This window comes from Garra rufa, unplaced genomic scaffold (genome assembly GCF_049309525.1).
Source record: "Garra rufa unplaced genomic scaffold, GarRuf1.0 hap1_unplaced_049, whole genome shotgun sequence".
In the NCBI taxonomy this organism is placed as follows: domain Eukaryota; kingdom Metazoa; phylum Chordata; class Actinopteri; order Cypriniformes; family Cyprinidae; genus Garra; species Garra rufa.
This window is the reverse complement of record NW_027394324.1, coordinates 67,716-83,826: the sequence shown is the minus strand read 5'-3', so window position 1 is coordinate 83,826 and position 16,111 is coordinate 67,716. Positions and strand designations below refer to the sequence as shown.

The 16,111-nt window shown below is 37.9% G+C and overlaps 1 protein-coding gene across 1 annotated transcript; it reads left to right on the top strand.

Annotated features, from left to right (window-relative positions):
- The first annotated feature begins 825 nt into the window (after positions 1–825).
- Positions 826–14,174, top strand: LOC141315904 (uncharacterized). Its single transcript, XM_073832743.1, has 6 exons — positions 826–1,061; positions 11,038–11,200; positions 11,761–12,028; positions 12,111–12,191; positions 12,291–12,371; positions 12,463–14,174. Exons 1-6 carry the CDS (start codon positions 826–828, stop codon positions 13,359–13,361), a joined length of 1,728 nt encoding a protein of 575 aa, XP_073688844.1. The 3' UTR covers positions 13,362–14,174.
- Positions 14,175–16,111: the final 1,937 nt, after the last annotated feature.

Genomic DNA, 16,111 nt, shown 5'->3' with positions numbered 1-16,111 from the left:
AACCTTATCTTAAAGCTTTAGGCTACACAGCATGTGTTAAAAATACCATAAAAATACATTAAATCTCCAACAAAAAGCTTATTTCACTTTACATATACTTTTTGATGAGTGGAGGTTGACCACATTTTTAAATAATAATTGCTAATTATGATATACAGACATACCAAAGGGAATTTTTGTAAGGTTTGAGCTTGTAAAATGAACCGGCTGAAAGAAAGACAGACAGAGGGACAGATAGACATGCTGCCCTAAAAAAGTAAACCATGCCAGCCACTAAAATAAGATATATTTGCATTTATTTTACTATATTATTTATAATAGTTTAATATGCAATTTCTAAAAATAATTGTTTATGTATTTTCTATTTTTAATATTATTTATGTCTCTATTTTTACCAGTTTAACTATAGTAAAATAACTGCAGCAATTGTACTGCGGCAGAAAGTATAGTCATTTTTTGTAAGGGAATTTGTTTCAATGTAACCGCGGCGCTTTCATTGAGCTGCAAATGTTACAGTGTTTCATTTTCCAACTCTCAGATTCCAAACAAACAGTTACAATGTTGCAATCCAGCCGAACACGCGCGCGCACAGCCCCGCTCATCACAGACCCGCGCGGTACCGTTACATTCACACGCGGCTCGTCTCCGCGACCGGTGTCGGTGTCGGTCGGAACCGGAGGGTCTGGACACGTAGGAAATGTCGCGGATCTCGGACGGGCCGCTTGGTCTGAAGCGCGTTTCTCTTTGCAAACCAACATTGAACACAACCCCCACGTGTTATATATTACCTTGCTCCGGATCTGACCGGACGTGGAGACCTTCCGAATGAGTTTCTGCGGGGACCCGTGCTCTTGCTCCGGCTCGCTGTCCGACGATTCGGCCTCAGCAGCAGCAGCACCGACCGCCGCCATCCTGCGCTCCAGCCCCCGGGATTCACACTCACAGACGTGTTCCAGCGGGACCGGCCTCACAGCGCCGCCACACGGACAGACAGAACACTGCAGCCGGGAGAAGCGCAGAGCGTGCGCCGCCTACCGGACCGAGCTGTTGGAACTGAGACTGTATATGAGTAGCCTTAAAATATTACAAAACATATTTTACAAACAAGAGCACATATATCCTCCTTACATGTCAGGGGTAATGCAGATGGACGAAATAATATAACTAGATAAAAAAGACTTTAAGTTGGCTTGAGAAAGCCGGACCAGAACGTTTTAGGTTTGATGTTTTTTTTTAAGTTTTAAAGTTCAAAAAAGTTTAAAAAGTTAATTAATTACTTTTAAAATTTTAGGTTTGACGGTTTTCGGTCTGAAATAGTTTGACGTTTAAAGTAGTTTTAAAAGCTTAAAGTTTGATTAGCATTTTGCTAGCATGATTTTATCTCAATTAGCATGTTCCTAGCATGGTTAGCAAGTTACTAGCATGTTTCTAGTATGATTAACAAGTTGTTAGCATGTTTCTGCTATGCTTAGCATGCAGCTAGCATGATTTTATCACAATTAGCATGTTTCTAGCATAATTAGCAAGTTACTACTATGTTAATATGATTAACAAGTTGGCAGCATGTTGTTAGCATGATTAGCAAGTTGTTAGCATGTTGGTAGCACGATTAGCAAGTTACTAAGATGTTTCTAACATGATTAGCAAGTTACTAGCATTTTTCTAGTATGATTAGCATGCAGCTAGCATGATTTTATCATGATTAGTATGTTACTAACATGTTCTAGCATGATTAGCAAGTTACTACTATGTTAGTATGATAAACAAGTTCCTAGCATGTTCCTAGCATGATTAGCAAGTTACTAAGATATTTTTAACACAATTAACAAGTCGCTAGCATGTCTCTAACATGATTAGCAAGTTACTAGCATGTTTCTAACATGATTAGCAAGTTACTAGCATTTTTCTAGTGTGATTAGCAAGTTGCTAACATGTCTCTAACATGATTAGCAAGTTACTAGCATGTTTCTAACATGATTAGCAAGTTACTAGCATTTTGATTAGCAAGTTGCTAACATGTCTCTAACATGATTAGCAAGTTACTAGCATGTTTCTAACATGATTAGCAAGTTACTAGCATTTTTCTAGTATGATTAGCAATTTGCTAACATGTCTCTAACATGATTAGCAAGTTACTAGCATTTTTCTAGTATAATTAGCAAGTTGCTAACATGTCTCTTACATGATTAGCAAGTTACTAGCATGTTTCTAACATGATTACCAAGTTACTAACATTTTTCTAGTATGATTAGCATGCAGCTAGCATGATTTTATCATCATTAGTATGTTACTAGCTTGTTGCTAGCATGATCTAGCATGATTAGCAAGTTACTACTATGTTAGTATGATTAACAAGTTACTAGCATGTTCCTAGCATGATTAGCAAGTCGGCAGCATGTTTTTAGCATGATTAGCAAGTTTCTAACATGATTAGCATGCAGCTAGCATGATTTTATCACAATTAGCATGTTACTAGTTTGTTGCTAGCATGTTTCTAACATGATAAGGAAATTGCTAGCATGTTTCTAGTATGATTAGCAGGTTACCAGCATTTTGTTAACATGATTAGCATTTTATTAACCTCTTGTTAAAATGATTTGCATGTTGTTAGCTTGATTTTATAACAATTAGCTTGTTGCGAACATGTTTCTAGCTTGATTAGCAAGTTGCTAGTATGTTTCTAACATGATTAACAAGTTACTAGCATGTTTCTAGTATGATTAACATGCAGCTATTATGATTTTATCACAATTAGCATGTAACTAGCTTGTTCCTAGCATGTTTCTAATATGATTAGCAAGTTGCTAGCATGTTGTTAGTATGATTAGCAAGTTGTTAGCATGATTAACATTTTATTAACATGTTGCTAGCATGATTTTATCACAATTAGCATTTTTCTAGCTTGATTTCTAGCTTTGTTTCTATGCTCGACTTTTAAAAAAACATTTTTTACTTGATTTAGAACTTTCGGAGAAGATTTAAAAGTAACATTCCTATAATGTTTGCAAAATGATGCAATTTTATGTTTCCTTAACATTCCAAAAATTTTAAATTCAACATTTTCAACATCAGAAATAATGTTTTCATAAATTAATAGAAACATCAGAACATAGATGTGACCCTGGACTACAAGAACTACCATAAGGGTCAATTTGAAATTTATTTGATTGATACATAAAAATAGCTTTCCATTGATGTATGGTTTGTTAGAATAGGACAATATTTGGCTGAGATACAACGAAATATTGAGAAAATCACCTTTAAAATTGTCCACATGACGTTCTTAGCAATGCATATTACTAATCAATAATTAAGTTTTGATATATTTATGGTAGTAAATGTACAAAATATCTTCATGGAACATGATCTTTACTTAATATCCTAATGATTTTGACATAAAAATCTGTAATTTTGACCCATACAATGGCTTTTGCTACAAATATACCAGTGCTATTTAGGACTGGTTTTGTGCTCAAGAGTCACTTATTTGCAAACTGGGATTGCATTACATTACAAAAAAATAAGCATAATATATTTTAAAGAAATGTAGCACACACACACACACACTTTCAAACTAAAATCATTTTGTACCTTTAAAAATATTAAAACAACAGATACAGTGTTTAAAATAAAAGTCACTTTGTGTTTCTGAAACATTGTTGAAACATACCAACTAAAAATCACAAAACACCAATGAAAATGTCATCTTGTCTAAAATTAGAATTATACAGAGTTCAAGCATCATTTATAAGCAAAAAGTCACATTTTGATGTAAGAGGACAACATTCAATGGAAGAAGTGTTATTATGGATTATGACTGATTTTTTGGATCAGAAGCAACATTGTTAAGTTAAAAAATGTCTTAAAGATGGATTTATTTCTTATAAACATGCATCGTTTGGCTTTTCGAGATGTTAATTTATGGAGTGGTGTGGATTATTGTGATGTTGTTATCAGCTGTTTAAACATTAATTCTGACGGCACCCATTCACTGCAGTGGATCCGTTAGTGAGCAAGTGATGGAATGCTACATTTAAGATCAACTCAATGTTTGGAGATTGATGGATGTTTTAACAATAGCAACACAATAGCAATCTCAGCAGCCTGCATTTATATTGATATTTTTATACTAGAAAATTTACAGAATATCTTAATTAAACATGATTTTTACTAAGTAAATACCTAATGATTTTTTAGACAAAAAAAATAAATAAATAATAATAATCATTTTGACCCATACAATGTAATTGCTACAAATATGCGCGTGCTACTTAAGACTGGTTTTGTGCTCCAGAGTCACTTATTTGCAGTCTGGGGTTGCATTAGATTACAAAAAAATAAGCATAATATATTTTAAAGAAAGATAGCACATGCAAACTTTCAGACTAAGAGTAATTTTGTACCTTTAAAAATATTAAAACAATAGATACAGTGTTTAAAAAAGATACTTTGTGTTTATGAAACATTGTTGGAACATATACTGCCGAATAAAAATCACAAAACACCTATGAAAATGTTGTCTTGCCTGAATCAGAAGGAAAATATGCAGAGTTCAAGCATCATTTATAAACACAAAGTCAGATTTTGATTTAATAGGACAACTTTCAGAAGCAACATTGTTAAGTTAAAAAATGTCTTAAAAATGGATTTGTTTCTTACAAACATGCATCTTTTGGCTTTTTGAGATGTTAATTTATGGACTGGATTTGTGTGGATTACTATTGTGATGTTTTTATCAGCTGTTTAAACTTTAATTCTGACGGCACCCATTCACTGCCCATTACAAGGAAGTGTGCCTCCTCTTCTTTTTATCTCTTTATGTATTGTTTTTAAAATCATGCAAAATTTTGCTTGACGGCATCCACATGCATAGATCCATCTGAGACAGCTTCAGCTGTTTCTTCAGGAGATTGATGGATTTTTTATTTAAAATCACAAAAGCAATCACAACAGCCTGCAGCACAATGTTCAACCTGATGTTATGGAACAGGCGAGAATATAATAGCCAGTGTGTGTGCATTTCCCGTAAATATACACCCTAATGTAATAAATACAGCGATGATTGCCGATTGTGTAGCAATACACTTGATCCTAATGGGTTTTGAGGGCTTCTGCAGCACATACAGCCATAATGGAATTCCTCATAAGGACAATAAACACAGTAGAGCCGTATAAAGAAGCGCAGGACAGTAGAAACAGGGTCAAGAGCTGGGCGGTGCTGTAAAGAAGCGGCTGTGGCTTTGTTTGTGTTTGTGTGTCCAGTTTCACATCTTGCCAATGCATACTTCCTCAGAAACACACACACTAGCTCTCATTAGGATGCATTGCTTTTAAAATAATAACACATTCTTTCCAAACAACACAGCATCGACTTTAGTAACACGTTCAGTAGTTCTCTTTCACAAACACACACCTTTACCTTTTTCGCTCTCTTTATTGAGACGGAAACTGATCCTGTGTGTTTTAGCACACGTTACATGTGATATTTGTTACATAAACACCTTTTTATGTCCACTATTGTCTGGGAATTACTGTCAAGTCACATTTGTTTATAAAGCACTTTAAACAATGCCGTTTCAATGCAGCTGCACAGTAATAAACAATGTGAATGTTGCAAAATGCAACATTTTTGTTGTGAAACTACTTGTGAAAGCTAGAGTTTTACAAAAAAACACCATTTCAGTCATTCTACTTTAACATTTCATGCTTAATTCATTGTTACTTACCATTCATTTGTACTTATTTGAACACATATGTGACCCTGGACCACAAAACCAATCATAAGGGGCAATTTGAAATTTGATTTATACATAAAACTGAGCTTTCCATTGATGTATTGTTTATTAGGAGAGGACAATATTTGGCTGAGATACTATTTGAAAATCTGAAATCTAAGGGTGCAAAAAAATCTAAATGTTGAGAAAATCACCTTTAAAACTGTTCAAATTAAGTTCTTGGCTATGCACATTACTAATTAAAAGATACGTTTTGCTATATTTATGCTAGGAAATTTACTAAATATCCTAATGACTTTTTTGACATAAAATAAAAACTCATACAATGTATTTTTGGCTATTGCTACAAATATACCAGTGCCACTTATGACACAGAGTCACACATTTGCAAACTGGGATTGCATTAGATTACAAAAAAAGAAGCATAATATATTTTATTATTATATTTTGTAATATAAAAGATAGCACACGCACACTTTCAATCAAAAATAATTTTGTACCTTTAAAAATATTAAAACAAGATACAATGTTTAAAACAGCCACTTTGTGTTTCTGAAACACTGTTGGAACACCTATGAAAATGTCATCTTGTCTGAATCAGAAGAGAAGAGTTCAAGCATTATATATAAGGAAAAAGTCACATTCCGATGTAAGAGGACAACTTTAAACGGAAGAAGTGTTATTATGAATTATGGACTGATTTTTTTTGGACCAGAAGCAACATTATTAAGTTAAAAAAATGTCTTGTGGACATTGGATGGATGGATGTGTGTCCGGAAATTACTGTCAAGTCACATTTATTTATGAAGCACTTTAAACGATGCAGATTGTTTCAATTCAGCTGCAAAGTAACGAAAGAATGTTAATGTTGCAACATTATTTTTGTTGTGAAACTACCTGTAAAAGATTACTAGAGGAAGTTTTACAAGAAAACACCATTTCAGTCACTTTACTTCAACATTTCATGCTTAATTCATTGTTACTTAGTATTTATTTGTACTTATTTGTAAATTTCTAAATGAAAACTGTTTCAACAGAGTTTTTTCAGTGTAAGATAAAAGTGTTGCTCTTTAACTCAGTTTACTTTTAACTTTAATTAATCTCAGTTAATTTATAGTGTTAATATTGCAAAGTTCTTCAATTCCTATCGTAGGCTGGTTGGCTGGTTTTAGCTGGTCATAGCTGGTCAGCAGGCTGGTTTTAGAGGGGTTTTGGCCACTTTTACAACAATGTGATATCTAGCTCATTTTAGTCGAGTGAATCTGATTTAGATCAGGCACAAAGGATGCATGTTTCCTAAGCTAATTTACAAGGGGAATTCCCGTTGATTTCTATTGTTGTCTCCAGCGTCTTCAAGGAAGAAACCCATTTTACCCTCAACAAGGGTTTGAGAAAAAGCAAGCAGTCATGACAAAAACATTTTTAAATTTTGTGTCTGTGCAGCTCATTTTGAGCATAAAAATATATGGGTCAAATTAGGAAAAAAAATCTCCTAAACATTCATTAATCTTGGGTAATTACAATATTTAATAACAAATTGTTAAAGTCAAAAGTTGCAACTGTGTTATTTAATGAGCTAACATGAACTAAGAGTTGTATTTTTTTTTTAACAAATATTAATAACTTATGTAGCAAATGTAGCTATTGCTCATTGTGAAGAAAGTGATACCTATTGGTCTTTATAATTCTTTTGCATTTTAATCTGTGTAATTTTAGTTTACTTTTTAACTTTAACTTTTAAAGAAAAATTGCGTATTTATTGTATTTAAATGTTCAGTTATTTTTGTTATAAGAAAACAGTTATTAACCCCTGTTATACTGTATTGTGACACCACTTTGCAAATAAATTTCAATATCATGATAACACTGTATACCATGATAAAAGCATTAACAATTAACATGAAAATTGCATGTTTTCACTTTTTTTATTGAAAAAAAAAAAACAAGCCAATGTATCGTTGACATTTGTGGCAATGAGAATAGCCATAAAAGTATTTCAGGAACAGTGTTTTCAGCTTGTTTTTTATTGTTATATAAAATTACGGCATGCAGTTGCTTCAAACAATGGTATAAAGCTATTTAAAACATCAATCAGTGTGAATTGTGATCATCTTAAATAATCATCGCAATTAAAATTTCAAGGGAAAAATCGACAATTAAGGTTTTTGTCATAATTGTGTGGCCCTAGGTCAAATTGACCTCTAACACAATTGAAATGACAAAGACAAAAAAAGCCAAAGAAGTCTTAAATTTCCCACATATTTTATGGCAAGCTATCCAGTGCCTTGCAAAAGTATTCAAAACTCGCTTTTTTCATGTTTTGCTATGTTTGCTGCCTTACAGGTATGTTATACTTTTTCACATCAATCTATGCACCATAATGACAGAGCAAAAACAGAATTGTCACAACTTCCTAAATGTATTAGTACAGTAAGTGTATAAGTAGATTGCATAAGTAATCAGAACTTGCACATCAACATTAGGTTCTTCAAGGTATCTTGGAGAGGTGAGGTGCAGTATCCAAGTCGCAACTTCTAACTACTGGAGTGCCTCAGGGCTCTGTTCTTGGTCCACTTCTCTTCTCTGTCTACATGGCATCACTAGGTTCTGTCATCAAAAAATATGGCTTTTTATATCACTGCTATGCTGATGACACTCAACTCTACCTCTCATTCCATCCTGATGATCTGACGATAGCTGCTCAGGTCAGAGCTTGTCTAACAGACATTTCTTGCTGGATGAAGGGCCATCACCTTCAACTAAACCCTGCTTGTGTTTCCATCAAACCCATCGTTTCATCATCCAGTCAGACACATCAACCATAACTCCTTCAAAAACAGCCAGAAAGCTTGGGGTTGTGATTGATGATCAGCTGACTTTCTTACACAACATTGCTAAAACTGCCTGGTCCTGCAGATTTGCTTTATTCAACATCAGGAAAACCAGGTCCTTTCTTTCAGAACATGCTTCACAACTTCTAGTTCAATCTCTTGTTCTGTCCAGACTGGACCTGGACTATTGCAATGCTCTCTTTGCAGGCCTTCCAGCTAGTTCTATCAAACCTTTACAATTGCTCCAGAATGCAGCTGCAAGATTAATTTTCAACAAGCCGAAAAGAATGCATGTCACACCTCTGTTCATCAGTTTGCACTGACTACCAATAGCTGCTTGCATAAATTTCAAGGCATTAATGTTTGCTTACAAAAATACCATTGGCACAGCACCCCTTTACCTAAATTCATTACTTCAGACTTATGTGCCCTCTAGAAGCTTGTGTTCTGCATGTGAACAGCGCATTATTGTGCCATCCTAAAGAGGCACAAAATCACTTTCATGGACTTTTACCTTAAATGTTCCCTCTAGTTGGAATAACCTGCCCAATTCAGTCCTTAGCATCTTCAAGAATCGGCAAAAAGCACAACTCTTCCGTCTTTATTAGACCCTCTAACTCTAGCACTCTCTATTATATTTCTATTTCATTCTTTAAAAAAATTCTCTATTCTTTTATATCTTTTGTCTTTTTACTTATTTTACAATTAATACACAAAAAAGAAAACACTAGCTTGCTCTTTTCTTTTAGAAGCATTCATAGCATTGCTCTTTTGTTGATTTTGATTGCTTCCATTGTCCTCATTTGTAAGTCGCTTTGGACAAAAGCATCTGCTTAATGACTAAATGTAAATGTAACATTTGGCAGTTATCTGCCTTTTTTTTCCCTCATCTCTTCACCTCTCAAGCTCTGTCAGCTTGGATGGGCTCTGGCAGATATTTTCAGGTTTCTCCAGAAATGTCTGAATGGATTCAAGCCCAGGCTGTGGCTGGGCCACTCAAGGACATTCACAGAGTTGTTTCTTGCTGTGTGCTTAGGGCCATTGTCATGCTGGAAGGTGAACCTTCTGCACAGTCTGAAGAATGCTCTGGACTGGATTTTCATTAAGGCTCAATATTTTGGTGCATTGAGTTTTCCTTCTACTCTAACAAGACCCTCAGTCCATGTCACTGAAAAACAGCCCCACAGCATGAGGCTGCTACCAGCACACTTTACTTTTGGGATGGTACTCTGCAGGTGATGAGCAGTGCCTGGTTTCATTCAAACATGATGCTTGGAAATGAGGTTCATCAGACCACAGAATCTTGTTTCTCTCAGTCTGAGTGTCCTGCTTTTTTGCCAATTCCAAGTGTGTTTTCATGTGTCTTCACTGAGGAGAGAATTAGGTCTTGCCACACCACCTTAAAACCCAGATCAGAGTATTGCAATGATGTTTGTCCTTCTGTAAATTTCTCTCATCTGCATATGAGCATTGAGCTCAACTAGAGTGACCATCAGGTTCTTGGTCACCACAAGGTCCTTCTCCAACAATTGTTCAGTTTGTCCAGGAGGCCAGCTCTAGGAAGACGTGGTTGTTTCACTTCTTCTATTCTTCCGTTAAGGGTAACGGAGACTACATGCTTCTGTGAACCTTCAATGCAGCAGAATTTTTTCTGAAGTCTTCCCCTGGTCTGTGGCTTGATGCAATCCTGTCTCTGAGCTCTAGGCTCTGATTTGCATTTTGCTTTCACATGCATTTTTAGCCAAATCATACCCATTCAATTGAATTTGCCAGAGGTTAACTTCACTCGAAGTCTAGCAACATCTACAAGCAATATGAATACTTTTGAGCTTAATTTAAACTTTCCCAGATAAGGGTATGAATACTTATGCAACAGAATCATTAAGTTTTTTATTTTGAATAAATTTGCAAAGATGTTAAAAACTTGTTTTTTTGTTTTGCCATTATGGTGTATGGGGTGCAGATTGATGTGGGGGGGGGGGGGGGGAGTTTTTTAAAACAGTTTAACGTAAGGTATCAACGTAACTAAATGTGAAGAAAATGAAGGGGTATGAATACTTTCGGCACTGTAGTTCTTTCCATTTTTTGGCAAAAAGCATGGAAACCAAACTGTTTTTGAACACAAGCTTAAGGAATAAAGGAATGTGTCTAAAAGGAATAGTTTAGCTGCCCCTCAGAATAAAAACAAACTTAACCTTTGCATTAAGGCATTCAAAATGGAAGTCAAAATTGCAGTGGGAACAACAAACTGTTCTTAAGGGATGAGAGTTTTTTTGGCCTTTTATAAGCTATTCTGTAAAAAATAAATAAATAGTACAGCCATCACTCTTACATAAATTCAGTGTGGCGCTATAGCTGTCAAAATAAAGGATTAAACTAACAAATGTACTGCTGCATTATACTCTTCACAGATCTGTGATAAGATATTCTAGGTATTACTCGTTACATATTCTGTTGACTGGCTCTTACAGTAAGAGAATCCTCCGTGTTTGTGTGTGCGAGAGATCTGACCCGGATCGGGTCGGAGGCCTGCCGTGTTCCCATGCTTCCCTGTATTATAAATCATCTCCAGAGACGCATCAACTCTCTCCTGTTACAGTCCTGACGGAGCCGCGCCTGCTCTCACACTGCTGTGTCACACACACAAAGGCAGAAGCTTTCTCCAGTTTTTTCCTCTACTATATTATTACTCATGATATTCTGGCCTAATGAGGTCACAGAGAATGGAGAGAGAGAAAAGTCCAACTCCCTGCAGTCAAATGCACACAAACACACTCACGCAGGTGCGAGTATATAAGCGTAGTTCATCAGGACATCAGAGATTTATTCACACACTTAACTTGGACTAAGGAAGAGCGAGATGCTGCATCACTGGAACATGGTGGGTGATTGTTATATCAATCCGTCTTATCTAACTGCTGTTAATTGATAAAAATGACATACAGAATAAAAACAAAATGCTAAATAGCATTAAAAAAAATTGTGTTTTAGTTTAGCATTTCAAATTCCTATATTATGCTTTTTTTCACATTTCAAAATGGGTACATTTATCACTGGAAGTTGCTAGTTGTTATATTTCACAACATGCAATTTTAAAGTAGAAAGTCTGAAAAAGCATTCTCTTAATTGTAAAACCACCCAGCGTTTTTAAAGGTATTTTGTAATTAGATTTAACTCTACGATTTTGTTTACAGGACATGAGGAGTATCCTGGGGGTGTTGTTTTTTTTGTCTTTAGGCCAGTGTGCTATCCCTCCCGAATTCCGTGCAACTGAACTAGGGTTATTGCCCACTGACAACGTGACGCAGGGGGGATCCGTAGAGCCAGATTTATCCTATTGTCAGATGATTCTGGAGGCTCCAGTTCCACCCACAGCCGACCAGGTTCCCTGGTTCTGTATCTGTTCCGCTTGCTCCGGAAACCGAGGCCAGAAAGGAGACAGAGGCGACCGTGGACTGCCAGGTACAAACTTCACAGCATTTTTCTCATACTCTGTTCGTTGTTTACGCTTATACGTTTTACTGACTGAATCTGCTACTCACAGGAGTTCCTGGTAGTCCAGGTCATAGAGGCCTAACTGGGCTTCCTGGCCGTCCAGGATTCACAGGACGTCCTGGCATAAAGGGTAAGCCTTAACAAGTATCATACTATGCATTTTACCTCTAGTTAGTTCTAGTTTTAGCTTGAGTGAGCTGCGGTAGTAACGTACTTCACACACCCACAGGTGAGAAAGGCGAAGCAGGAGATAAGGGCGACGTTGGTCCTCTTGGAGCTTCGGGGCCGAAGGGAGACAGGGGATTCAAAGGTCAGTGACTCTTCCCTAATGTATTACAATTTACATACACACAATGCCTAACATGGCCCTTGGTGACCATGTTTGTATATCTGCTTCTCAGGCGAGAAGGGTGACCGTGGTGTGGACGGTCCAGTGGGAGACCAGGGTCCAAAGGGAGAGGACGGTCAGTGCCCGGAAACCTGTGAGCCCATACCAGGGCCGGCAGGCGAACCGGGTCTTCCCGGCCCTGCAGGTGCACGAGGGTTACCTGGGCTGAATGGAGAACCTGGTCCCAAAGGGTTAAAGGGTGATCCGGGTGTAGCAGGGGAGCGTGGCGTTCCAGGTGTACCAGGGGACAAGGGTGACCAAGGTCCACAAGGCCTGTGCGATTGTGAGGATGGGGCTCCAGGAGCCCAGGGTCAAACAGGTGAAAAGGGTGAGAAGGGAGACATTGGCCTGACAGGGCCGCAGGGTCCGACTGGAGCCACAGGATCTAAAGGGGATCAGGGAGATATGGGAATGACTGGTATACCCGGACCTTGTTCACCCACCGTGCAATCTGGTTTCTCCGCCGCTTTACTGACCTCCTTTCCTTCACCGAGCCGCCCAGTGCCTTTCAAACGCATCATCTCCAACTTAAACCAGAACTACAACCCTGATAACGGTGTCTACACCGCTCCAGTTAACGGAACCTACGTGTTTAGCTACCATCTGCAAGTGTCCACACGTATGATAAAGGTCGGACTCTTCCACAACTTCGAGGCCGTGGTGAGGACAACTACACCAGTGGAAATGAACACCGCCTCTCAGCAGGTGGTGATGAGTCTGAGCCAGGGTGACTGGGTGTGGCTGCAGGTGAAAGACACCAACACTAATGGCATGTTCACCGGCAGCGAGGGCAGCAGCACATTCAGCGGGTTTTTGTTGTACCCAGACAAATGCGATGACATGTTTGGAAGAGATTTCTTTCCAAACAATGAAAAGAAATTCCCTGATGATGACCTTCCCTGGAGTGTATAGAGACCCACATGTTAACCTTACCCTCTTACCCTACACCTTAAACCCTTAACCAACCCCTACATATGCATACAAAGGGGTAGCCAATAACGCTCCTGGAGGGCTACCAATTATGCAGATTTTAGCTCCAGTCCTATTCAAACAGCTAATCAAGGTGCTCAGGATTACGTGAAAGTAAGGCTAGTGTGTTGAAGCACGTTTGGAGCTGAAGACTGCAGGAAGGTAGCTCTTCAACAGCAAAGTTTAGACTCCTAAGACTCCTGGCCTTAAAACCTAAACTCTTAATGTAAACCCGGAATTATTTACCTAAATTTGACCTACTCCCAATACCCAACATTCTAAACCTTCAAACAAACTTTAAACTACACCCTAGACCTACACCCAATATTCTATACTTAAACTTTACTTTAGGTCTACTCCCCAGACCTCCATCCTAAACTGTTAACCTACACCCAACATTGTAAACCTTCACTCAAACTTTTAATTGCACCATAGACCTACACCCAACATTTTAAAAACTTTATCTACACCCTAGACCTTTACCTTAATCTGGTAACCTACACCCAACATTTTAAACCTTCACTCAAACTTTTACCTACACTCTAGACCAGTGATGGGCAACTTTAGTCCTGAAGGGCCACTGTCCTGCAGTTTTTAGTTCCAACCCTAACCAAACACACCTCACCTGCCTGTAGCTTTCTAGTGATCAGGAAGACATTGATTAGCTTGTTCAGGTGCGTTTGAGCTAAACCCTGCAGGATAGTGGCCCACTAGGACCAAAGTTGCCCATCCCTGCCCTAGACTTACACCCTACATTTTAAACCTAAACTTTAATTGACTCCCTAGACCTGTACCCTAAACTTTTACACCCTACATTCTAAACCTTGACCCAAAATTTTACTGACTCCTAGACCTGCCCCTAATCTTTTAACCTACACCTAACATTCTAAATCTTTACCCAAACTTTTATCTACACCCTAGATCTACACACAGCATTCTAAACCTAAACTTTTATCTACACCCTAGACCTACACCCGACATTTTAAAGCCAATCTTTCATCCACTCCCTGGACCTGCACCCTTATATTAACCTACACCCAACATTCTAAACCTAAACATATCAATTTCCTAGGCCTGCACCCAAGACTCTTAACCTACACCCTACATGCTAAACCTACACCCTAGATTCTAAACCCTTACCCAAACTTTATCTACGCCCTAGACCTACACCCAACCTACATAACCTAAACTTTTATCAACTAAACCTGCACTCTAATCTGTTAACGTTCACCCAAACTTTTATTGGGTCCTAGACCTGTATCCTAATCAGTTAACCTACACCCAACATTCTAAACCTTCACCCAAACTTTAATCTATGCTGTAGACCTACACCCAACACTCTAAACCTAAACTTGTATCAACTCCCTGGACCTGCATCCTAGACTCTTAACCTACACCCTACATTCTAAACCTTCATCCAAATTTTCTCTACACCCTAGACCTACACCCAGCCTTCATAACCTAAACTTTAATCAACTCCCTGGACCTGCACCCTAACGTTAACCTACACCCAACATTTTAAACCTAAACTTTTATTAACTCCCTGGACCTGCACCCTAGACCCTTAACCTACACCCAACATTCTAAACTCTTACCCAAACTTTATCTAAACCCTAGACCTACACCCAACCTTCATAACCTAAACTTTTATCAACTCCCTGGACCTGCACCCTAACGTTAACCTACACCCAACATTTTAAACCTAAACTTTTATCAACTCCTTAGGCCTGCATCCTAGACTCTTAACCTACACCCTACATTCTAAATCTTCACCCAAACGTTTATCTACCACCTAGACCTACACCCAACCTTCATAACCTAAACTTTTATCAACTCCCTAGGCCTGCACCCTAATATGTTAACCTTTACCCAACCCTTTTATTGGCTCCTAGACCTACACCCTAATCAGTTAACCTACACCCAACATTCTAAACATTCACCAAACTTTTTTCTATGCCCTAGACCTACACCCAATACTCTAAACCTAAATTTTATCAACTCCCTAGACCTGCACCCTCATTCTAAACTTCAACCCAAACTTTTAACTACACCCTACATTCTAGACTCGCACCCTAAACTCTTAACCAAAACTCTGAAATGATCCACTTCTCAACCTCAACCCCAAAACATGAACCCCTAGTGATTCTATAATGTTCCACATTTCATGTAGATTCTTTCTTAAGTCCACTTTATGTAGTTTTATGTAGAAGTGAGCCTTTGGCTGAGAGCCTTCTCTTTCTCATGTTTGAAATGAATTAGTTCTCCAGATGGACGAGCGCGGTGTTTATTTACAGTGCTTGTCTCGTAACTTGATTAGCTGTATTGTGCCCCCATCAATACACAGTGAGGTAGATCAGTCGGGAGGTCGCTCCCTTGACAGACATGTTTTCAGCCGGATGTTCGTAAAGAATGAAAAATGAGCAGGAACGCACCAATCAGCTGTTATATCATCCTAACAGCTATTCAGTGGACACACACTACGAACAAGAGTGAAAATGAGAACGAGAACAGGAAAACTGGGTGGGCCGGTGCATGTGTGTGTTTGTGTATTTGAGAGGTAGAAGGAAGAAAGAAAGGTGTTGCTTTACACAATTGAAGTGTTAAACACCTGTTTGAGAGAGAAAGTCTTTTTACTTTGGGCTTACATCTTTTGAGTTCGGATTATCCAGACACACAACAATATTTTGGGAAAC